The sequence below is a fragment of the Cyclopterus lumpus genome, chromosome 17, assembly GCF_009769545.1.
Source record: "Cyclopterus lumpus isolate fCycLum1 chromosome 17, fCycLum1.pri, whole genome shotgun sequence".
Taxonomy (NCBI): domain Eukaryota; kingdom Metazoa; phylum Chordata; class Actinopteri; order Perciformes; family Cyclopteridae; genus Cyclopterus; species Cyclopterus lumpus.
The window spans coordinates 10,034,748-10,060,035 of NC_046982.1; the positions used below are offsets into that span (position 1 = coordinate 10,034,748).

At 42.5% G+C, this 25,288-nt stretch overlaps 3 protein-coding genes across 3 annotated transcripts in view; 2 read left to right on the forward strand and 1 right to left on the reverse strand.

The window, feature by feature from the left end:
* Positions 1 to 678: 678 nt before the first annotated feature.
* mbd3a (methyl-CpG binding domain protein 3a) lies at positions 679 to 6,737 on the forward strand. The gene is made up of 6 exons (XM_034556180.1): positions 679 to 851; positions 1,680 to 1,845; positions 2,953 to 3,090; positions 3,365 to 3,455; positions 3,546 to 3,723; positions 5,559 to 6,737. The coding sequence occupies exons 1-6, from the start codon at positions 838 to 840 to the stop codon at positions 5,719 to 5,721; spliced, it is 750 nt and encodes a 249-aa protein (XP_034412071.1). The 5' UTR covers positions 679 to 837; the 3' UTR covers positions 5,722 to 6,737.
* A 1,009-nt stretch (positions 6,738 to 7,746) lies between these two features.
* Positions 7,747 to 15,774, forward strand: LOC117746461 (RNA-binding protein MEX3B-like). The gene is made up of 4 exons (XM_034555599.1): positions 7,747 to 8,310; positions 8,801 to 9,348; positions 10,525 to 10,835; positions 10,949 to 15,774. Exons 2-4 carry the CDS (start codon positions 8,862 to 8,864, stop codon positions 12,170 to 12,172), a joined length of 2,022 nt encoding a protein of 673 aa, XP_034411490.1. The 5' UTR covers positions 7,747 to 8,310; positions 8,801 to 8,861; the 3' UTR covers positions 12,173 to 15,774.
* Positions 15,775 to 17,155: 1,381 nt separating this feature from the next.
* LOC117747003 (protein unc-13 homolog A-like) overlaps positions 17,156 to 25,288 on the reverse strand; it is a 30,801-nt gene continuing 22,668 nt past the window's right edge. The window contains exons 32-42 of the mRNA XM_034556385.1: positions 25,012 to 25,089; positions 24,843 to 24,931; positions 24,590 to 24,733; positions 24,053 to 24,176; positions 23,344 to 23,400; positions 23,155 to 23,235; positions 22,556 to 22,703; positions 22,067 to 22,123; positions 20,795 to 20,881; positions 20,549 to 20,705; positions 17,156 to 20,162 (exon numbers count right to left, since the gene is read on the reverse strand). Coding sequence (XP_034412276.1) covers positions 19,874 to 20,162; positions 20,549 to 20,705; positions 20,795 to 20,881; positions 22,067 to 22,123; positions 22,556 to 22,703; positions 23,155 to 23,235; positions 23,344 to 23,400; positions 24,053 to 24,176; positions 24,590 to 24,733; positions 24,843 to 24,931; positions 25,012 to 25,089 — 1,311 coding nt within the window. The 3' untranslated portion in view covers positions 17,156 to 19,873. The remainder of the gene's footprint in view (positions 20,163 to 20,548; positions 20,706 to 20,794; positions 20,882 to 22,066; positions 22,124 to 22,555; positions 22,704 to 23,154; positions 23,236 to 23,343; positions 23,401 to 24,052; positions 24,177 to 24,589; positions 24,734 to 24,842; positions 24,932 to 25,011; positions 25,090 to 25,288) is intronic.

The following is a 25,288-nucleotide window of genomic DNA, read 5'->3' on the forward strand; positions in this document are numbered from 1 at the left end:
CTGAATTAAGCCTCTGATTTGTTGGTCTATACCTAAAAACTACTAGCTTAATCAATGCTGTATTAACAGGCGCCAATGAAATCATCAGAACACATAGTTCATGAATTAAAAGAGCACCAATCTGACAGGATTGTTGCTGATTTTAGATGGTGGGGCTACTCTTTCTGTATAAGAGTGATACTTTTGTCCAAGTGTAACTACAGGTTTCAGAGTAAATATAATGCAATAATGTAAAGTCAGCCCATTACTGGTATTGGTCCTGGAATAAAATTACACAAAAGGACATAGCAGCAACATTTTCTAAATATAAGTAAAATTACTTGTACAGAAGGATTTTTTATAAGTATAACTTTAAGCAGCATTTAAATGTAGTCAGGTACAGGTTGTGTTGTGTCAAACTACTTTACTCAGTTTAATTTATAGACGTATTTACAGTATTGTCACGCAACTACTCAGTTTGCAGAGTTGTGAGTTAGGAGGTATACTTATGTATCTTAAATATAGTGGAGTAAAAAAGAACCTCAAAGTTGTAAAAAGTGTGTCACTTGATAAAAGATGAGTTACTCTCCACCTCTGACAGCTAACACATCATTTGAGACATAGCGCGTAATGTTCGGACTATTTTACAGGAGTGTCGCGGATGTCTTCCGCTCATTGTGTTACAAGGCCCTCTGGCGGAGTGATCTGCAGTTGTGAAGGTCCTGAAGGGAGACAGTCAGTGGATCGATAACAAACCAGACTCGGTGAAAAATTATGACTGCAACAATAGGCAGCTAGCTGGCTTCTTATCTTTTATAAGCCAGAATCACAGGCAAGCGAATCGAGACAACCGAGACCATGGAAAGAAAAGGGTGAGACTTTAAACCGCTCAGTCGAAGGACTTAAGATGAAAGTTTCACAGCAGGAAATGCACGCATGCATACATGCGTTATGCAGTAGAGAACAACACTAAGCTAATTGTCAAGTCTGTGTTATTTACACTTTTGTTACGTTGACCAAACGTGGGCCTCAGACCGTTTTGACTTAATTAAGTTTGTAAACTTGCAACTTTGAACAATAGTAATTGAGAAAGCGGCCGCTGGTACGTTGACGCTGCCACCGCTGCTAGCTTGATTAGCTAGCTAAGTTTCATTGTTTACACACGCATGACTTGCGGTGCGTCGGGCCGCGGCTCGTCCCCGCCGGGGCCGAGTGCACGATACAAAACACCGGCTGCAGCTCGGTGATCGTGTTAAAACTAGTAGGGTGATGAAGGAGATGCTGCCTCGTGTGTAGTTCACTTAATCGTTTGCAAATCCCTAATGTGAGTAACGTTAGTGACGTCAGTGGTGCGCTTGGAAGGCAGCCTGTTGTATTACAGTTAACGAGTCACCGACGACCACCCAGAGATCACCCACACAGGAGGGTAACCGACTGATTAGTTACATCACCACCTGTGGGCGTGTGCAGATGTGTGTTCCTGATCTTTCCCGACTCCTTGTTATTACACCTGTTACGGCGGGACGACCTACAACGTTTGATTTTTTTTTTTTTAAAGTTGTCTCCCCCACGAAACTATAGTCCACTCCAACCACTTAGAATAACTGAGATGCCATGTTTGCGTGCCATAAGTGCTTCAATGCCTCAGTTATTGAAGAGGTCAACCTTGTGATGACCAGTTTTCTTTTTTCTCTCTCCAGTGTACCTATTAAGCGCATCCTCAACAAGCCCCAGATAGTCCGCAGTCTGGGCAGCAACCTTCACACAGATGTGAATGCCAGCCACTCCCGGGCTGGATGGTCGCTCCTGAGCAAAGTGCAGCGCAGCAGGCACAAGAATCTATATGAAATCAACCATCAAATCAGGGTGAGAATGTGTTTGGTTTGGGTATTTATGAGGCGTAAAGGACTGTGCAGTGCTACTTGAAGGGATCTCTGGACCATTAAATTTGTGTATATACCCATAAAAGATATTCCCCACTGGAGGTGTTCATGTTATTGTTTTTACATAATTTAATTGATGTGGTTTTACATAAACTTTCTCTTAATAACCACCAGAGCAATATCTCAATGTTAAAGGTAACTGCCGTAATTGGTCGAGGCTGAGTTGGCAATAAGTACAGCCATAGGTTTATGTCAGCTTTGTATTTTTTGATACTGCAGAAGTTACATGTGGCCCTGCCACACACATTTTGGATTGACTTAGGGTCTCCAGGACACATCCAAAGTGTGTCTTTCAACTCAAAACATGGTTAAGTATAAATAGTACGGTCAAATAGCTCAGTTTAAGTCTCATTGCATGTCTTTCCTTTTACTTCATATTAATCCAAACACCTTTTTTTAAAAACACTAGTTGTTATGTCTTGAGACTTAACAGTTGCTTTTTCTTTGCCACACTGCTATAGAGTTGCAACCGATAAATGGCCCAGGCAACAGTTACTATGGTCTACATGATGAACATTAAATGGTTTACCCTAGTGAGCTAATAATCTAGATTTCTGACACGAGTATATAGATATTTTGTGTACATTTTGACACTATGTATAGTTTACTAGGTAGCAAATGATTTTGGACACATCTAGATTCTTAAATCTTAGCAATGGAAACCTGGTGCTTGTTCAGTTACCCTACACCGTGTTGTTACCTCTCTTAACATTAAACCTCTCCCACAGACAGTGTTGTATGACTGATGACTGTAATACACAGGATATTCAGTGCTTTTGTGAAACGGTGACATCATCACTGCCTTTTTATTTCTGCTGTTCAGCTGAAGGACATATTTTTGTTCATAATCCCAGTTCATTGTAATTGCTACGTCGTCTCTTCACACTCCAAGGAATTCATGAAGGGATGCAACAGCTGTTCGGTACTGACAAACTAACAATAACTCAGTCATACAACTATGTAGGTTTGTACAGTAACTTCTGTGTAACAAATGTCATTCTAAAAAGTTGTCATATTATCTCTCTTAAAGACCAAGCCTGATTTAAACACAACACTACCAGTTCGACAGACAGCATCCATCTTCAAACAACCAGTGACCAAGGTTACAAATCATCCCAACAACAAGGTGAAGACAGACCCACAGAAGGCTGTGGACCAACCGAAACAAGTAAGTCAAAGAGCAGAAAACATGCACATTTCTTTAAACCATTAATACTGTAGAAAGGCGAATTTTATCGCTGTTCCTGTAAGTAGCTGTAATGTTTTGCATAGCTGTCTGACCACTATGACACCTAGTGTTCTGTGTCTTTCTGGCTTTGTTGTTATTTCGAAGGCGCTTAAGGGTTGATTCAACTTGTTTCAATACCCTTATACATTATAAAGCAATTCACATATTCAGTTTGCTCTAAACTGAATATTTTAATATTTTTGTTATTTTTCAGTTGTTCTGGGAGAGGAAGTTGGGTGGCTTAAATGCATTTGATATCGCAGAGGAGCTGGTGAAAACTATGGATCTTCCTAAAGGCTTGCAGGGTGAGAGCAACCAAAACAACATAACAACATTGTATGATTCAAAGCAATTCACTTTTGCTTGACTTGTGCTTACTGTTGTCCTCTTTCTAGGTGTTGGGCCTGCATGTTCAGATAAAACACTTCTTTCTGCCATCGCCAGTGCTCTGCACACCAGCCCCTCACCTGTCACTGGACAACTCACTGCTGCTGTGGAGAAAAATCCTGGCGTCTGGCTCAACACATCTCAGCCTCTCTGCAAAGCCTTTGTAGTGACTGATGATGACATCAGGTAATAGGTTCACACTAGCAGCACAGCGTAGAGTAGAAATGTGAATCTTCACAGGCCTCACAATTCATTTACCTGTCAACGCAACAGTGAATGACTGCAACACGCATTTAAGCTGCGCTACTGTGGGTCAGTGGTTAGCAGGTCCGTCTTTATATCAGGAGATAGGCGTTTCAATCCCCGCCCTAGTCGTTGTGTCCTTGAGCAAGACACTTAACCCTGAATTTCTCCCTGTAGCGGTGTCTACGGTGCATGAATGTAACATGTAAAGTGTCTTTAAGTACCTTTTTAAAAAAGCGCTATATAAATTAAATAGATTATTATTAAAGTTAATCCTAACTCCTGATTATCTTCTTTCTCTGCATCGCTGCAGAATCGTCCATGTCCACATTGCAATACACCTTAGAATTGATTCATTTCCACATTCATTTTTCTAATTTAGAGTTGATCAACATCATGAATTCATTGGAAAATGACAATAGATCCACGGTGGGTCGCAAGTTTTAAATTGTCTGTTTGAGCTGTCAAATGTTATAACAAGGTAAACATGTTTTGCCTATTGTTAGTTGTGGGTTATCATGTTGAGTTACTGAAGTAGTGAAAATAGTGTTATTGCTGTTACATACTGAAGGAAGTTTCCATGTGAGGAAAGCAGCAAATGAGCTAGAGTCAACTTAAATGGCTCTACTTATAAAGTAGGGCTGGGCGATTAATTCAATGATACTTTATCGTCTTTCAATGGAATCTTATCGGGATAAAATCGCATATTGAGTAATCGTTATACACAATTGCAGCGTCTAAGTTAATAAACATACGAACAAAACACTAAATTGATAAGAATTCTGCAAAGGGAAAACCCCAGAGTAGTTCAATCAAACTCTTGTCCTAATCTCTATTTTTGTGTGCATGCATGTAAACACATACAGCTGGATATATTTATTATTTAGTTCTCTGCAATTATGTTCATGTTGCACAAAAATTCATTGAGAACTAATTTATTTATTTCACACACGAGTAAAGAGCATTACCATGTGGTTCTTTCGTATCGACTGAGGAGGAAGGTCTCTACATTCAAGGCTCCCCTTATTTCTCTTAACATGTAGAGCTTCAACAGTTATTTTATGATGCTTTTACAACTATTAATAGTCTCTCCTATTAGGATGTGTCACCTAGATGCCTGCTACTACATGATAAATTACACAAAATTCACATACACAATACATTGTGCTCAGCAGTTGGATGTTGAGTGTAACCTACTCTGCCTTGTTTTTTGTGCATTGATGAAAATCTATTTTAGGACCGCATTAACGCACTGGTGAAGGGAATCTTGCAGCGGTATCGTTAACTAACTCTCTATCCTGTATATGTTCTGACTAAATGGGTGACACTACTGCACTGATGTTGTCTTGTGTTTATGCAAAGAAGCTCCTGTGAAGCTCAGTGGGCACAGAGACGAGGTGCAGAGAGCAAGCAGTCCCTCAGTCATGCACAAAGTATGCAGGTTTAAGTGGCTTTGGTGGCCATCAGAGGACAAGGACTGAACATATTAAATTGATATACATGTTTCTCTACTTTTGGAAACTAAATCCTGTTCATCAAATCTTTGCCCTGAAAGTGCAACCAATGTTTCAAGCAATAATGGCAGAACATTTCAGGTTCTCAGATATGGAGAATCCCTGCTTTTTTGTATCACATTAAACATTTGGGGGGTTTGGACTAACCAAATGATACATTTAAAGACATCATCTTGGACTTTGAGGAACTGGGATGTACAGTTTTCCCTATTAACTAAACTATTAATTGTAAGATGATCCCTGATCCTTGTCTGTGTCTCTTAGGAAGCAAGAGGACCTGGTGCAGAATGTGAGGAGGCGGCTCGAGGAAGCCCTCACAGCTGATATGTTGGCTCATATAGAGGACGCCACTGCAGACGCAGCAGCCGCGGCCGCAGCCAACAAAGTGGAGGAGAAGGTTGAGCAGGTGGACAAGGAGGAATTATAGCCACGGTGCACAAAACTGCAGAACAGGTTCCAGTCCTTTTCCGTTGGTCCATCCATTACCTCTGTTTGATGGTCTTGCATTGTTACGAACTTCAGTACATGTGACACAGGCTTGTTTGACATGAAGTTTGCTGGTAAACTCCTTTCATTTTCAAATAATTGGCTCCATGAAGATTTTTATACACTTTGAACTGAAATAGACCCTAAATGCAGACATTCTGCAGATTTTGTTTACCTTAAAAAAAAAAAGAGACTGTTTTCTTTCATATTATTATTATTATTATTATTATTATTATTATTATTTTTTACATTCAAGTGTAATTCTGGAAGGGTGCTTTGGATTTCCAGTTCACTTTTACCTCTACTAATGTAAGGCAACTTTCTTTAGACTTTCCATACTTGTTTAGCGTTTTCATGTCACAATGACATCACCTTTTCATCATTGATACGATATTGAGTCAAACGAAATTACTGTTCCTGTAAGTAGTTTTACTTTTAAGCAGTTTACGGCAGTTGTGGATGATTCTCTACACAAGGCAGTGTTACAGTTAATAAACAGCTGTTCAAGCTCAAAGTAAAGTTGAAAAAAACACAAACCTGGTGTGTGTCTGTGTTTGTGTGTCTGTATGTATGTGTCTGTGTGTGCACGCGCGCTTGTGTTGAATGTATCATTTCATGTTGGCGTCTTGAGTGTTTCTTTTTTGACATGTTGCTCTTTTATATTTTACTCTGGCACTGCAGGTATTGTGTTTGTTTGGAAGCATAGAAAGGTTGCAGTATGTTTACATGCACACAGCACTGTTGTGGCTGTGAATAATCAAATTTAGTTTGTTTGATTTCAAATTTTTACAGTTTAAAGCAGTGTTATTTCTCTCAATAACTTAAGTTTACATGGTTTGGAAGTTTAAGTCATGGTATTTGTGTTTCGCCAGCTACATTTGAGTTTAATATGTAACAGAAAAAGTGTGTACCTTCAGAAAATACAAAAAAACAATAAAACACTGATGTACCTTGTAACATGATGTACTGTACCTCATTACAAGAATCGTTATCTGTCTCTCTACCACTGTGAAATAAATGCAGCTCTTTCATGGCTAGTGTTTAGTTTTTTCTTTGGCATTATAATTCTCAAATCTAGGTTGTAGTAGGTGGACATGTTTTTACATTTTGTGATTAAAGGTCCATCTTCTTTAAAAGGAGGCGTTCACATTGTTCAAGCTTATCTTAATACAATATTCAAATGTCCACATGTATGTTGACTTTAGTCCCTGTAATGATTCCTCCTTTCCAAAAGCCGCTGTCTGTTGAGCCAAAGCTCATAAGTTGGTATCTTCCAACGCCTCAATCTTTTTTAGTACTATTCAATATAAGTATATTTGTCAGGGACAATGCAGTAATCATTGTAACAGGTTACAAATGCATAATACAGATGTGCTGCGTATAGGATTTTCTTGCCGTGGCTAATGTGTGACCTATCCCTGGAACGGCTTTTCTTCTGAAACTGAAAACTGAAACTGCATTGCTAAGAGTACATGAGTAAAATTGAGCACATAACTATTAACACATAACATCTATTCTCATAGATGTGATACCTAATAAACTCCCTTGTATCTTATAAGCAAGGAGACACTGCCTGGGGGAACAGAGCTTGATACAAATAATAATAATAATAATAGGAGGGACTATCTTTACAGTCTGTATGAATAGTTTCAATGACCTTTATGTCGTCACTGTTGGTATTTAAATGTATTTTTTGTTAACATTTGAAAAAAAAAAACCTATAATTTTTATTCCTTTCAGCTCATCGTGCAAGAAAAGGTGGCTCCTTAAATAATTTAACGTGTATGCTTTGAAATGAACATATTGCCAAGGATTGTTTATTATTTTTCTTACTACCTAGAAAGCACAAGTAACAGCCGACACACTGCATGAGCACCATTCAACGAACCGCCCAAAACTCTTCATTGGTAGCCATGATGAACACACCCAAACATGACCACATTTCACACAAAAAAGAAGCGTGTATCAATGCGTTAACTGTCGAGCTGCACAACGTGCATGAAGAGAGAGAGGGAGATGAAATAGTGCCCTGCAGACTGACAGACACAATAGTGCCAGCAGAGGTGACTCGCCGTGGATGCTCTCCCCCTTGCTGCATGTGGCCTTTGAACCTATTGTGTTGTGTCGCGGGTGACGTCAGTGCCGTGTGCGGGAGACGGAGCGGCGTGTGCGCCTGGCGAGACAAAGGCGGCGGACCGACCGGGGTCAGGCAGCAGCAGAGAGCCGAGAGCCACTGTGTGTGTTTTAACTCAAAGGTACCCGCTAACCTTGGATTTCAGCTGCCGTCCTCCCGACGTTGCGCAGAATGATGACCCAGTGACACACCCAGGAATACGCGTTGACTCCCGCAGAAAGAGAAAAAAAACAACAGCGGTCTCTTTTCGGGTTTGAACGTTTTTCTCCAACGCCCCCCGTTTGGAGAGCTAGCCAGCTAACCAGCTAGCTCCTGGTCTCCCGGCTGCTCCTCATCTTCCTCTTGAGAACTTGGCGTCGACCGAAGGCAGGACCTCGTCGACAAAGGCGAGATAAAGTAAGTTCGTGTGGTTTCCGCATTTGTTTAATTCTAAAAAAGCCACGCGGCTGGCTTTGAGAGCGAGCACGAGACTGTCAGAGCGGAGCTAAGCGGCTAGCTGTGCTCCCAAACAAAGGGGTCGACAACGTGACTGTGTGGAGCCTGTTAGCTGTTAGCTGAAGCTAACAACAGAATATATATAGCACTCCTTTTATGTTTTAATACCACCGGAACACGTGCGGGGGTCTGAAGTTAGTTCCACGCGGGTTATTCGTGTGTGCGCAGGAGAATACTTTGTTCACGGGTGTTTTAACCGGAGAGGCTCCTTTCTGCCTCCTGGATGGTTTCAGTTGTCAGACGAGAAGCAACAGCAGACAAAGCGAGGCGCCCAAACCAGACCGCTGCTGCTCGTGGGGACAGGTGGCTGCACGGGGATCAGCTCTGCTCCGAGTGGAGGTTCTATTAGTAAACAAACACTTGACTTTTGTGTATTTGTTTAAAATTTCAGAAGCGGGTCAGCTCACTCTCATCAGGCACTCGCGATCTGATGTGAGATCCACGGAGAGACTATGCCTAGTCCTTTATTCCACCCCGAGATTATGGACCACGACGTGGGGATCAGCAGCCAGCACAACGGGGTCGGTCTGTCCCGAGAGACAGACCAGGAGATCCGGGAAGAGGACCACCAAGAGGCGCTCCGCTTCGCCCTGGACCAACTGTCACTCATGTCCCTGGATAAGGTAGACTGTGGGGGCGGCTTGCTTGTCGACACCCTGGACGGGACCCAGGGTTCCGAGGGCTGCAACGGCGTGGGCGGAAGCGGCTACATGGACCTGCAGATGCTGGAGCATCCCAACGGATCCCAGGACTCGCCGACGTCTTGTTCTCCATCTCCGGAGTACTACGGCTCGGGCGGGTACCACATGGCCGGCTCGCACGCGATGCTCCACGGAGAACAAAGCTCCGTCCTCTGCAGCAGGAAGAGAAGTGTCAACATGACTGAATGTGTGCCTGTCCCCAGCTCTGAACATGTGGCGGAGATAGTGGGCAGACAAGGTAAGACCGCGAGAGAGCGTGTGTGTGTGTTTAGTTAGGGAGGATTATTTGATGTTTATGTTTATGGGCAGCTTGTGGAGGCAGCGTGCAGCCCGGGTGTCCTTTGTTTAGGTTGCAGTCTGGTGAGATGAGGGTCTCTGAACTTTTACAACCTGGTGCTCTGCTCGGTATGCATCCACTGTTGCTGGCTTAAATGGCAGCATACTGCGGGAACTCCAGCAAAAAGCTTCACCTGCGATATTCACATTCCATTTGTAACCATATTGAGACAATGCCTCAACGTGGAGTCGGTGAGAGAGTGCGGTTGATGAGCAGGAGAGAGGGGGAGGGGTGGGAGAGGGTCAGACAAAGCGGCAGATTGTCGGGAGTCTGGACATGCCTAGCAGCCTGCACCAAACAAAGAAAATATGCCCATTTTATGTATGGCAGATCTTAAGAGGCAAATGTGGACACTGAACTCACATTTATATCTAATGTATACGTTTGTGGTGTTTTATTATTGTTTCTGCTGAGCCGATTTTAAGCTGAAACGGGGGCAGCAGACGCACAAACACGGGACTGGGCGGTGTTACGCCCTGCACCCAGCTCCGTCTGCCGATGCTGCTGCTCGAGGACCGCTTGTTTACATGTCATTTTTTATTTGTATCGGTAGTTTATTATCAGCTTATGGTCTCCACTTTAAATAGACCAATGTTGTGGGTTTGGGTCGTCCGCCGCAGCCGCGGTAGCGTTACGGCATTGTTCTCTTTGTTTGAAAAAGCCATGCTTTCTGCTTCCCAGAATGACATCACACTCCGCGAGCCTCATTGGTCGATGGGAATGAAGCGTCCATATTTAAAGAAACAGGGCTCGAGCGGTGCAGCAGCTATTGACTTGTTTTGACAGACTCCTCCTGGATAGTGTCGACTGCTTTTGTTGCGACTTGTGTTATTTCTGTTAACATGTTAATGCAAACAGGTGTGTTAAATTCTGAATTGAAAACGTATGTAACCGTTTTAAATTGACTTACATGTTTTGTGTGGCCTATAACACAGTTGCCAGTTAATTAGGTACACATACTTTAGTTTAAAATAATACAGGCTGATATAACGGTCTACCTCATTTATATAAATACTACAAACGCCAGCAACAATGTTTTGAATACATGTACTGTGTTTGTGTTTATGCATCTTCCAGGTTGTAAGATTAAGGCCTTGCGTGCGAAAACAAATACCTACATAAAGACTCCAGTCCGAGGTGAGGAGCCAGTTTTCATTGTGACGGGACGCAGGGAGGATGTGGAGATGGCCAAGCGTGAAATTGTCTCCGCAGCTGAGCATTTCTCTATGATTCGGGCGTCCCGCTGCAAAGCTGGAGGGCCTGGAGGAGGAGGAGGAGGAGCAGCAGCAGCAGCATCATCAACAGCAGCAGCGGCAGGAGGCACCAGCAGCGGTGGGGGTGGCTCTCTTCCTGGACCACCACACTTACCTGGACAGACCACTATACAGGTACAGAAACCAACGTTTAACTGGATGTTAGATATATAACATATTTTTAAAAAGTACACCGCAATTCTCCTTCCTGTAGTTGCATTAAAGCATTTCTTTTGTCACTCATCCAGGTGAGGGTTCCATACAGAGTAGTTGGTTTAGTTGTTGGACCAAAAGGAGCAACAATTAAGCGCATCCAGCAGCAGACCCACACCTACATCGTGACACCGAGTAGAGAGAAAGACCCAGTGTTCGAGGTGACCGGCATGCCAGAGAACGTAGACCGAGCGAGAGAGGAGATCGAGACCCATATCACCCTGAGAACTGGAACCTTTGTAGACCTGCAGGGAGACAATGACTTTCACTCGAACGGCACCGATGTCAGTCTAGAAGGCCTGGGTGCCCTGAGCGGAGGCCTAGGGTCGTCTCTGTGGTCTAGGGCTACTGGCCACCATTCTGCCCCCCCTCCTCCTCCAGCCTCCCCACCTCCTCCTCCTCCTATTCCCATGTCCATGCATCACTCATCTAACCGGAAGATGTCGTCCTCGGTAACCTATCACACTCACAACGGTGCAATGAGCTCAGACAACTTTAGCAGCAATCGCAAGGCCAACGAGGGAGGCAGCCCCACTAGCCCTTTTAGCACAGGCTCCAGCAGTGCTGGAGGGGGATTCACTTTCGGGGGCGACTCCACCCCAGGACTGCCCTCCTCAGATGAACTGGGCTTTGAGTTCAGTGCCGCTAACATCTGGGCACCTTTCGTCAATGGTGGACCAGGCAATAAGACGTCTGGCTCCTCCCAGCAGCATTCTCTGCGTCGCAACAGCAGCGGCCTCAGTGGCGGCGCCATCACTCCACGATTGTCTCCAACTCTGCCTCAGGACACGGGCGTGGGCCCCCTGGATCATCCTTTAGCCCGCCGCGCACAGAGCGACCCCCTCAGCACTCTCTCCTGGTTACAGTCTGGCAGTGCAGGAGGTGGCTCCTTCTCTGGAGCGTCTAGCTCCAGCTCCGGTGGATCTTCGACCGGGTACTCCTCTTGCTCAGCCTCCTCCCTGCCTGGGGGCTCACCCACTGACTCCGAGGGCGGTAGCAGCGGCGTGGGCCTCAGTTCTGTGATGCTGAGCCGGCTGAAAGGAAGCTTTGGCCCCGGGGTCCCGGGTCTTGTCGGAGTCAGCCCCGGGATCAACAGGGACTGCTTTGTGTGTTTTGAGAGCGAGGTGACAGCAGCCCTGGTGCCTTGTGGCCACAACCTGTTCTGCATGGAGTGCGCTGGCCAAATCTGCCAGTCAGCTGACCCAGAGTGCCCCGTCTGCCACACCCCCACTACACAGTGCATCCGCATCTTCTCCTAATGCCCTGGCCTGGGAGTGGGATGGGAGATCAAATATAAGGGGGCAGGAAGAAGACTAAAGTGGGGCATCAGCTGTGGCGGAGGCAATGGAAGGATTCACACTAATAACTTTCACACACACATGATGGACCATAATAAATGCATAATGGAGATGATGATACGATACGGATGGGTTTTTTTTGGTCAAGATTAATAATAACAATAATAATTACAATGACTTATTTTCAGAGCGAAGCTAATTGAAACTGGATCTTCAGACAGTTGGGGTTCAGTCTCTCAGTGGTGAACTTTTGGATGGAAACTAGTGTCTTATCTCTCTTCAGGCCTTCATTTTGACCTGAAGCAGCCTGCTGCACTGCTGGCTGCCGGTCTGTCTCAACTTTTCTTCATTCTGGCTTCTTCAGATCTCTACCTGCTTTTTCTCACAGCCTTTCCTTTTGACACTTTTGTACTTAACAGATATTTTTCAATGAAGCTGTCAATGATGCCTGCACTTTTTTACTCCTTGTTTTAATGTTCTTGACAGGACGCAAACCGTTCCAACTAAGCCCCTTGCTTTCTCCTCTTGCCCACTCATGCTGTTGCTTAAGCGGCATAGTTGCTATTTTTCTGCAAGCTTGGAACTTTTTTAAAGGTCCACATGTAGTCTGGCACCTATCGGAACAATACACCAGGGGACCTCTTACGGATGACTTCCTGTTTCTCTTTGCCACACAAAAGCCACCAGTAATGCCAAATGAAGGCTATTAATAGACTTCTCTTAAATTGATCAAATTCATTAGCGTGTTGGATGAATTTGGATGCCCCGCATTTCAAATGTGGCCGCTGCATTAATTCACATGAATTATCCTTTTACAGAGAAACGTACCATTAGTAATACTATAGGAATGTTTCTGAGGTCAGTTCTCTGTATGTTTGGGCTGCCTGATGATTCCTTCCCACAATCCCACATCTCTCTCACTTTCTTGCGTGTATTTGAATAATGCCCACTCGTGCGGTTTTCCCATCAGCACCATTACGTAGTGCTCGCCAGGAGAAGATCTGATTTCTGTCCTGCTGCCCCTCTCTGTCACTCTCACAGTCTTACAGGAGAACATCGCTCTGTTTCATCCACAACAGGACATTTGGCTTTCACATCCTGTCTGTTACACTCGAATCGGCTCATTTAGCATTTTTTTAAAAAACTTTTTTGACTCTCATACATATTTTGAACTCTAGGATAAGATGGGGCTTCTCTGATATCACACGTGAATGTTTTGTCCAATACGGTTATGGAAGGGCGCCCTCTCCTCCCCACATGAAACAATAACAAGGGGCTCGATAGAACAATTTCTTTTCATGCACTGTAACTCCCGGCCCCTCTAAAAAGAGATAAGAAACGGCTCTTACTGTTTTTGTTTTGGTCTTCCACCCCACTCTCACAGCCAAGCTGTATGGCACTCTCTCGGATGACACTCGTACCCATACAGCGCTGTACTCCTGGCCAAACGCGGTGCACTATATGGTTAATTGTTTGAGATTTGTCCAATGTTTTCAAAGCATTACTGAGTAACTCCAGGTGAGGCAGTTGCATTCTGTTTTGTGTTAATGGTTTTTAAAGAATTCAGTGTGCGTTTGCAGTAACCGCCTCCTATAGTGTTAATACTGTACGTATGACTTGGGCAATGTTGGGGCGACGGTTTTAGTTTGTGGCCCTTTTTTGAACATGCATGGAATCAGCTCATTGAATGAGACAAGCCATGACGACCGAATTTAAACGACACATTTAATTCTCAAGGGCTTCCTCTGACTGCACAGACACACAATCACATGTTCAGGCTCACACGCACTAGGTAGAACTTATCCTTTATGGCAGCTAGTAGCTAGGTCATCCAGGGCTTCCAGACACACTTTGTGTTCAAATCCCAGCAGCTGCAGAATGTTTTTCTTTTTTCCCCTCCTTTTTCTAACTGTTCCTACACGGTCATCACATCCGAATCCTATCAATAGAGCGCAGGGCATTGCAGTCCCAGTGTGTCCTCCTCTGGACGTAGTCTCAGATCAGGAAGGGTTTTAATATCAAGGGAACAAAGGATACCTACTTGAGTAAATAGTTAGTGAGAATGAGCAGTTTCTGCTGTGCTTTAGGGTACTTCTGCCAGTATGATATGTTGGACTTATTTTCTGTCCGACATTTCTGAAGTTAGGTGACGAGGGCAGCAGCAGCTGCACAGAGGAATCTAATAAGCCGCTGTCCTGTTGCAGTCATGCACTAATTCATGTGTAGGAAAGATCTGCCCAGGAGCTAAAGCGGTAGTCTTTGTGAAGACTATCCCATGGTGCTTTGGTGCAACTCTACTGAAACGCTGCGATCAACAAACCCAGTTAGTAGTGGGAGGCCTCAAACTAAACCTGCAGTGCACAGTAGACCTGACAACCCTGTTATCATTCCCCCCCCCCCCCCCCCCCCCCCCCCTTAGCTCTGGTGTCAAACGGTGCATTACTTGTGCGCACTCGGAACAGATGCAGGGCTGTGCACGCGTCAAAATGAACAGATCCGTCGAGACTGTCTTGTGAGTCTGAGGCCAATATTAAAGCCCCTTTTCAAACTGTTCAAGGCGACGAGTTAAAGGAATTAAACGTGTTGTATTTGCCAGGAGGGTCTAATGTAAATCCTTGTGTTGCACTGGGATACTTCTGGCCAATGAGAGAATGTTATGGTTTAATGTACAGTAGTTTAATTGTTTAAAAGGTACAAAGTTTTTCAGATTGACTGCTGATTTTTTTTTTTTTTTTTTTTGCCAAAATCGCCCCTCCCCCATTTCCTTCCTAAAGGTTTGAAAACAGGGTTTCCTGAGTCATGCTAGCCAGTGACCTCTGACCTTTTTTGTGATTAGAGGGGGGGGGGGGATTCAAAGAGAGCCATGCCAGTAAGGGGTGACACCCCTCAAGCCGCCGCTCTCCTATTTTTGGCTTTAATTCTTTGTATGCAGAACCAAAATGTAAAACGTTGACAAACTAGGTTTCAGGCCTGACCTGTGTGCGTGCGTGTGTGTGTGTGTGTGTGTGTGTGTGTGTGTGTGTGTGTGTATATATATATATATACCATGAATACAATCATTGGGATCTTGTTTTCAAAAGCAAAATGACTTAAATGAAGATAAGTGTAGTTTCTAAAGAACATGTATCATTATTTGTAAGTTAACCATCTGCATGTCTTCAAGCCATCTGGCATTAGCTAATAATTTTTAAGATAAAAAAACAAAAACTTTTTACACTTTATTTTTTACAATTTATTTGCTTACCTAAATATCCCAGACAATAATGTGACCCTTTTTATTACTTCAAATTTATTTTTATTTTCCTTTTTTTTAATTTTCCTTATTTCCTGTGTACTACATATAGGCAATTTATAACAACATGAGAAAAAATATTGAAGAAATTTTAAAATTGAAATATATTTTATTTGAAAGTTTATGGACCTTTTAACCAAGAGCCGGAAAAATTGTATAATCGTATAATTTGAGCTGACTTGACGGTTATGAGAAATGTATCAAGAGTTTTATTTTTTATGCTTCTTTAATAAAGTCTTGTTTTTGGTTTCATTTTTTTACTGTAAAATAAGAACTTGTGTCCGGTCTCTTTATTTGTGTTGGGAATGGAAATGTGCTGCAGTCGTTGCCACACGGTGGCAGTGCGGACACACCTGCAGCAGATAGAAGCACTAATGGTGTGTTTGTGAAGCCCAGACCAGACTTCAGTTCATTCTTTAGATTATAAATAGAACTTTGGGATGGGCCACAATCCAACACTTAAATAGATATAAGTGTAGCTTTGAAAGGAAATTATGGTGTTAGGAGTAGGGCTCAAATCATCAGTCAACAGTAAATTAACCATTTTAGTTTGTTTACACTCCTTTATAGAGCAAAAGTGCCTTTTTGTCAAGCAATTTTTCTATTGCTTGACTGGTTTTATATTGTGAATTTAATTTGGACTTTCTAGTGGAAATTGGTCAGTTTCATTAATTTTATAAAATATATAAAGATAAACTGAAACAAAAACAGTTTTTATGGCATTACCTGTATGACAAATTCTATAATAAGATTTTTTTTGGCATAGCAAATACCTTTTTGTACTATAATTTGCTTTTTTTTAAATAGCATTGCATGATATTACCTTTTACAATGTGTGAATGTCTGAGACTGATATGGCAAAAGGATCTTGGTCATGAGATTAGAGAAGATGTATTGCAGGAGATAATATCGAATGTGGGCTGAGATACAAGAAGCAAGTTTATACATATTATTTGACTCCCTTGAACCTGTTCTATACAATTGGGGACAAGTCCCCCTTTTCTCCAGGCCTTACCAATACAGAGATCGGATTTTAATACCAAAAACAACAACCTAATTGTTATTATTTACTGTCTATGAATATTCTTTTTTTTGTATTTATGTATAATGTCACAATGTTAAAACAAATACAAATTTAAACGAAAAAATGTGTCTATATCAAAATGGCACAGTGTAGCACAATCGGTGTTCACCAGGCGTGGTTTCTTTAATCTTCAGCAGGATTAAGCATTTCAGAAGGAATTTTAAATAAACAGTGTGAAGTCAAGTGTGTTTTAGTCTAAATGCAACAGCTTTTCCCCACACCTCTGCTGACTGTCGAGGAGCTAAAACACCTGGTCCAATCTGAAAACTGGTGGGAGTGATATTCCCCTCCCCATCCAAAGAGAGGTCAGAGGGCACATTGAGAACAGACTCAGTGAAATGAAGTGCTGAAGCTTCGTGTCAATAGAGCACCCCGTTGTCTTCATCTGCGAGGGAAAAAGCATCAGACGAAAAACCTTTTGAAACGTACACATTTTCATAACTTATTGCTTTGAAGGCATACGTATGTATTCTGATTTAATAATTGAACAAACGCATTGCCACACACACAAATCAAAGTGCAGTAGTGTGATCCCTTAGGTACCAGAGTAAATAATATAACAGACGTGTAGATCATGACACAAATGTCCCTTTAATAGGAAGCAGATCACAATCAGGCTGCATTCCAGTTCCCCTTTTCTCCTCATTGAAGAACAATCAATAATCATAAGAAACAAATTAGAAACATCCTTTGTAGAAAATAATTCTCTCATGCGAGTTCTGTGTTGACACTACATTCATATTGGTTACAGATGACATATTCACAAGCCTTTTGAATAAAAAAAACAAAAAAAAAACATTGATGACTTATTACATAGCTATGGAAATTAAAAATAAAAAGGAAATTAAAAAGTTACATCAAAGAGACACGTGCTGGCCCGATAAAGTTTCCCGTCATGCAATTGTAGGTAGATTCTATTCACAGGGTGGGCGTCATTGGTCTCCACGGAGTTGTGTCGGCGTGCATGCATGCATGTGTCATCTTACATGTGCCCTTTTGTGCTTGAGCAGAGATCGATGTGTAGATGCGTGTGTAGCTCTGCGTGTCGTCAGTGTGCAGTAGTATGTGTGTGCGTACATACATGAAGCAGGCAACCAACGAGCCCGAAACTGGATGATCGGTTAGAAATGTGGTTTTGTTGTTGTTGTTGCTGCTTTTTCAGGGACAACCTGACATGTCAACTTTTGTCTTGTACCCTGGAATTACTTATTAAAACACATAAAAGAGTTAAAAGTGGTGTAAAGCTCTTTTTAAAAGAGCTAGTTCACCCAAAATTATCCATTTTATTTAAGTGAAATTTGGATGCCTATATTAAAAAGGCATGAGTCGGTGTCCCCAAGCTAGTCGTGATTTTGGGTTGAACTGTCCCTCTCGTAAAAAGAAGGCTCTGCTGAGGATAAATAACATTCAGAAGTGTTGTTATTGGTAGAATTCAACAGTATTCAGAAAAGACACCATGTGACAGGCCAGCAGTGACAGTCGGTGCTCGACTCAGCGACAGGAAAAGCTCCACATAGCCGGACTGTGACCGTTAGTGTTTGCTCTTTTTGTAAAGGGGTTCATTAACGCACAAGACTGAAAACAACATAAATGCCTGGCGGTGACTCCGATGGCTTCTTTATTTGAGAAAAGAAAACAAGCTATGCTTCGTGCAAATTTGGTCCTAAAGGCAAATAGGAATTCAAGGACAAAACACTTTCTTTGTTATCCAAAATGTGAGAAAAAGCTTGAGTCCATAACTAAAATAAAATAAAAACAATCATAATAACTTTCCCATTCCTTGGATCTGGATATTGCAGTTGGTGCTCCTGTATTTATATTGACAGCGCATACATGTAGGTGTGTAAATAGAATATATTGCTCACAATCTCAGATCCCATTTTTCCAGGTGTGACAATCAGCCCACACGCGCACGCACACAATAACAAAGACACAACAGTGTTCTCAGGGGGTTTGTTCTTCGTAAAAACCACAAGGTTCCGTGAACATACAAAACAAACCACTATTGCCTTAAAGAGATGGTTTAGTGTGCAGGCGATCAGAAGGGAAGTGTCCTTCTACATCGCACGTCCTTTGGGCTCCTCCATAGTGTCACTCATGAAAAACCTTAGGAGGCTGAGGAGCAGGAGGATGGGGAGCAGGAGGAGCAGGAGGATGGGGAGCAGGAGGAGCAGGAGGAGGGGGAGCAGGAGGAGCAGGAGGGGGCACGAGGGGGCACGTTGGGGTCACTTTGCCAAAAGTAGCATGGACAGTATGTATTAGTGCATAAACAAACATCCCAGACCACTAATCCTGTAGCCCTTTTTGGAGTTAATGTGCGCTCTAGGGGAGTGGATGTGTTAGCCACTGGGGTATTGCTTCATTTGTTGTGATGTGAAGCAAGAAGAGAAAAAGAAACAAGCACATTGTGACCACGACCTTCTTCTTTATCAACACACATCGGGCTCCGTGATAGGTCGTAATTATAAAACCGTATTATACCAGGGTTATATATGCACCATGCTCACACAGGTAAAATATTAAAAGGCCCCCGACTTTTACGTGGGAGGGGGTACGGTTGCCATGGTTACAGCAAAGTGAATCACAGTGTTCCTGGGGTCGACATGCAGGACGTTAGTACATTTACCGACAGACTAGTGACGTTGCACCAATTTTTTGGGCTAAAGGGAGCTGACCATAGATCTGTGCCTGAACTCCAACCCACGCAACATCACACTGGGTGGGGGGGGGGGGGGACTACCCAGAGCAAACGACAAGGAGGGGTGGGGGTGGGGGTGGGGAGAGAAAGACCAACGTACTGGAAGAACGACACACAGTTGGGCAGGAAAGCAGACAGAGGGACGGACGGAGAGCATAGCGAGGCGAGGACAGTTCTCCTGAAGACACAGAGAAGCAAAAGTGCAAAGTGGTCGTCCTCAAACCTTTCACATGGTTTAGTTGTCGTTCTGCGTTGCATTATATCACACCTAAATGTACAGCGTATAAAAGGTGCAATGTGGAAAGATTGAGTGAAGGGTTGACAAGCGCTTGCTAATTAATGTGAGGCGAACCGTAAACTGAAAGCTTTGAGTTGAGCTGTGGAAATATTCAAAATTAAACGTGAATATGTATAAACATATTCCTTTCCGTTTGCATTGATAATGTGAATGTTGCATAATGTATGCAGGTATATGTACAATAGAGCATCTTCATGTGTGTGCTTGTGTATTGCACACAGGTGTTTATCTATGTAGGTGTGGCTATTAGAGGTGCGTCTCTGGTGTTTGTGTGCACACGCGTGTCCTCCTCAACTACGGCCCTCCTCAGCTGAGCGCTGGTCCGATTTGAGCTTGACGAACTCTTTCGCCACGTCGTCGTTGTTGCGCTGAGAGAGGATGCGCAGCACGGTCAGGCCCGTCTCGTCCATGTGGACGCGTCTGCCCAGCGGCATCCAGCAGGTGACGCTGCCCTTGCTGGCTATGTCCTTCACCTGCACCACGGCCACGCCCACAGTGCGGTCCTCTCTGGCAAAGCAGTAGTCCTTGACGCACACCTGCAGCTCGTAGCTCTCTGGACCAACCTCAGTGCCCAAGGAGCTAAATCAAGAAAGAATTATGTCACAGTTTTACTTCACTGTTTGCCTTATTAAGTGGTTTGTACTATTATTCAATAGCCTTTCAAACTCCTCCCATGCATTTTAGTCAACCAGTATACAAGGAACCTTTCCGTTTACAATCACCTGGTACGAAGTTATGAAATACATTGCCTAAGGCTATTCAACTTTTGAACCATAAACATGCATGTTGATTTCATCTTATTGTCTTCACTGTATAGTATTTATTGTATTTCAATACGTCTATCATAGTTTGATGTTTAGTCTGCTGTGTTGCATGTTGTTCGGTTGCACTACAATTTATGTGAAACTGTGGGAAAAAATCGAGAATGAAGACAATCAAATCCAGCAGAAATGGTTGATACTCACAACTGGAAGCTCTCAATGAACTTTGGTGACCAGCTGTTGTTCTTGGACTTTGTGGCAAATTTCCTTTTCTTGTCGCTGAGGTGAGGGCCGATGATGTAGACCTCCACGAAGGGCCTGAAGCCCTGAGCCTTCCACTGTAGGTCATTAGCAGCCACCACTAGGTTGAGTTAAAGAAAGAAAATGTGAGAAGAAAATTGAGACGATGTTGCCGTCTGCTCAGGTTTTTATTTTATTTTATTCTCTCACCTTTGACACTGATCTTGTGCTCTCCGTTAGGTTGGGGTAAAATGTCCACGCACATGACCACCTCGCCAACTGCATCCACTCCAGATGCTGTAAAGACATACGCAGTAATTACCTCGTTGAATGCGTGCACATTTGTCTTCGCTGGCCGTCACAAGTGATGTTTGTGCTCCAGAATGTAGCACAGCTTAGATATAGAACTGGGATGCATCAGCAGATGTTGAACTAAATTTAAACTTGCAGAACACGCATGCACGTGCCACCATTTGTAACACCTGCAAGTCCAAAAGAAGCAATGGAGGAACAACGCAGCAAAGCGCTGCCTTGGCGCTTGCCCCCATACCTGACCTGACCTGAGGAACAACCATAAATTAAGGCATATAAGAAGGTTTATAACTCCAAAGTTTTTGAATTTTTAAAAATCTTTTAAGTCAGTTTTATTATGTACAAAAAATGTAATTTCCTTGAGAGAAAAGTCACATAACTTTTATATTAAATACTGTGTAGTTTTTGGTCATTTTATTTGGTATGTAATAAGACATTTTTTATGACATATATTTATACTTTTCTATGATACCAAGACTTTTTTAAATAGCATTTTTATGACATAGTATAGTATTAATATTTAAATAATATCAATTATTTTATGGTATACTATACTACAATATGTTCATGATATTTGCATGGCCTTTTTAGGACATACTATGATACATTTTTGGGGGCATTTCTATGGCATACTACAAATAGACATTCTATACTATTGCTTTTTATGACCCAATATACCATAGACCATATGCTATGGCATACTATGAGATGTTTATGGCATACTATACTATGAGATTTGTTTTGGGTTGTCTGTCCGTGCGTCCGGTTCTTGAATGTGAGGGAATCTCCAGATTAAAGAATGAACTGAGTAGAATTTGGTGATCAAAGATTATTGTGACCTCAAACGTTTTTGGCTAAAACTCAAAAATTCTTATGCTAATTTTGACATTTCACACAAATGTCTAATAGGATGGAATGATGAGGTGATGACATTGTGGACAGACATGGATGTAAACTGCAACTTGACTGGTTGGCGGAGGCCTTGAATCAGTAAATCTAGTTTAACCAGTTTTTTTTTTAAATGGGGTTTTTACTCAACCATAATAGACATTTTTGTTCATCACATGGTCAGAAATAACAGGAAAATGCAAAGATTTCTGTCAAATGAGACTTATGATTTTAGTGTCAACGGACTGCATGCAGACTTTACATAACACTGTTGACGCATACCTTTCTCTGGTGGTGTGTCTTCATTTGCCGTGCACCGGAGCCCTTTCCCTCCGTGGACTGAGAGGTGACAAAAGAAAGTCAGCATTAGAGGATGGCAACCAAGTGTTATTTTGTACAACAAGAGAAGAGCCTGTATACAAAAACAGCAAAGGAATGTGTTATGGCTGATTGTATAAATACCTAGACAGCTATGGTGTCTAGGAGCAAGACATTTAATTCATCATTCATGTTTTCTGCTCATCTAAAATCCATCTGAGGGCATTTAGAGTTACACTAAAACCAGTATGTGCTGGTATACCTACTATAATTCACCAAAGCAATTCATTAAATATTTTCTACCAACACTGTAAACAGGTTATTATTTTTAATCTCATAATCCAATTTTAATTCCATAAACCTTGGTAAGAGTACGAATAAGCAGTTGAACTCTTTGAGAATAACTGAAAGAATTTTTGTGTGAAATTGTCTGCTGCCGTATGAAGTCCATACCCTGAGCGCTCTGTGAGAGGACAAACTTCCTGATGAGCTTGTCTGTGGCCTGGGTGTACAGAGATAAGGCGTAGCGCAGAGACTGGAGGTCTGGACTCTTCTCCAAGAACGTCTTCTTCAGGCCCACACCACCGGCATGGAAGTATTGCTGCGTATGAGATATGACGTGTTGGAGATGGGTCGACAGCAAGTGAACAGGCAGAAAGACAGACAGGAGAACAATATACAAGAGTCAGCCCTGGAGCTATGGAGCCAAGCATCGTGATTTAAAGCTGGTTTTGCAGTTCAACCTGCGAAACATACACTCATTTACACTAAACATGATGTTTATGATGTTTAAAGTTACATGTTTTGATTTGAACTGAATCATAATTCATTGATTTATATTTAAATATGAATTACATTAGATTGGCAGGGTTGATGAGCATCCCATCTCCCTGATCTTGAACCCAAAGATTCACATACACAAACTCTGTGTTCTTTTGATTTTTCTTTATGTTATTCAATCAGAGACCACACTAAATATTGTAAAACTAAGACACAAGAGCACCAATTTCCCTGCCAGCTGTTCTGTTTGTGTGACACAGCATACACAATACCTTAATAGTGTCCAGTGCCAGCTCTATTACTGCACACTGTTTCGGACTGAGAGCCTTGGCCTCCTCTCGGCCCATGTGTTCCTGCAGGACAGAACAAACGAAGGAGTCAGTCTATAAAACAGTTACCTCTAAAATGTGATATCTATTTTTGGTAAATGTATTCTGTTTGACGATTTCTATTTTCATCACCTTGAGCTTGGAGAGCTGGCCCAACTCCTTAGCAGCATTGAAGATCATCTGAGTGCCCTGTCATTGGAAAGCCAGACAAGTGAGTAGAGAAGGGAGAGAAACAAAAGGGTGGTGTGCAGTTTAGTGAGATGTGACTTCAGGAGGTTTAGTGAGGACAGACAGCAGCATATGCAAGACAAGACTTTGAAGGGGAGGGGAAAGGAGTAAAACGGCAAATTCAATACTAATATATATATATATATATATATATATATATATATTAACCAAACATTCAGAAAAACAAGCTATATCTTGGGAGAGGAAGAAGGTTTTAGTGCGTTGTATAGTCAGTCAGTATTGCAGGAAATGTTGCCTTGATTTAAATCAGGTTTGATGCACTGATATCCACAGAGGAGAAAGAATTGTAAAACAAAAAAAGTGTTTCTTCATGCAGACAGATTCTGCAAATATACACACACACATGCACGCGCAAGCACACACACACACACACACACACACACACACACACACACACACACACACGCACACACATATACACGCACGCACGCACATACTTACAATAACCTAAGAAAAGAAGGAAGGGGCGAGAGAACGGGGAAATGGCCGGGTAGATGGGTTAATGTACGATCACAATGGACATGGAAATTCAAAAGCAGAGAAGAATAAAAAGGTGAAGAAATTAGGAGTAGATGTCTTTTTTACCACATACCGTCTGGTCAGTGAGAGTTGGAAGCACAATCGTTTTTTCCATTGTATTCATCACTAGTTTCCACAGCTCCTTCAGCACTCTCTTGAGGACGGTCTTCTCACAGATCTTAGCAAACAACGACAGGCTGAAACACAAAAAGACAAGCTTTCAATTGACAGACACGTAGGCAGCACTGAAACACATATTTGTGGAGTGTCTTTGCTTGTTGAGGCCATGTTGACATTTATAAAAGCTACCAAGGATATATAACTCACTTGGTATCGTTTGAAGTTTTTTGATACCATACAATACTTGAGCGTCAGTTGCTCAGTTTGAGGAAAATCTAAAAATATTTCGATAAATAATTCATTCCTCACACTAAATATTGCATGTTGTCTTAGTAAAAGCAGCCATTTAAGAAGTGTCCCTAAAAAATTGTAAAACCCTGATCCTGAACCCTGAAGTCTAAGACTAAGAATCAGACCAACCATTCAACTTCTGAGACACATTCAATCAATTATTTAACAGTATTGATATTCAATATCCAGTCATACTTACTTGCTGTCCAGGAAGTCCATTATGGGCTGCAAGACATTATCGGCCTCCTGAACCACGCTGCCGTTGGCCGGGACAGTTTGACCTTTGACCTGGGCTAGGATGTCTCCCATTTGCCTTACGTTGTCCTCGATCTGTGGCTGGAAACTGAATCACCACACAAAAAGAAAAACATGCAAACAGACTTTGAAATCAGGAGGAGAAAGTGATTCCAATATATCTTAGTTCCACACGGGAATCAAACAGACACACCCACCTGACAGCAAAGATGCGGCTGAGGTCGTCCATAACGCTGTTGAGTTTGTTCTGCAGCTCCTTGAGGAAGTCACTAGCCTCCAGATTTAGCTGGAAGAAGACAAATGGCATAAATACAAGAACCAGGTTGTTATAGCACAATCACAACAACAGCACGTATGGAAACTCACATCTTTGCCTCCCATGGCCTCAAACATCTTCTCCAACTGAACTCTGAGCTGCTGGATGTTATTGATGATGATACATGGCTGAGGGAAGAAAAGAAAAAAAATCATTACACTCTTCTCACTACCTTTCCTCTGTCTGCTCCCAGTGTTTAATTGTAATCAATCAAGGTTAGTCCTCCTAACTTTTTTTATTGCATCTTTGGCAAAAGAACTCTTGTTGATGCAGGTCAGGAGAAGCACGAGTTTTCAGTAATTACTGCTCCTCCAGGGGCTCCTGGTC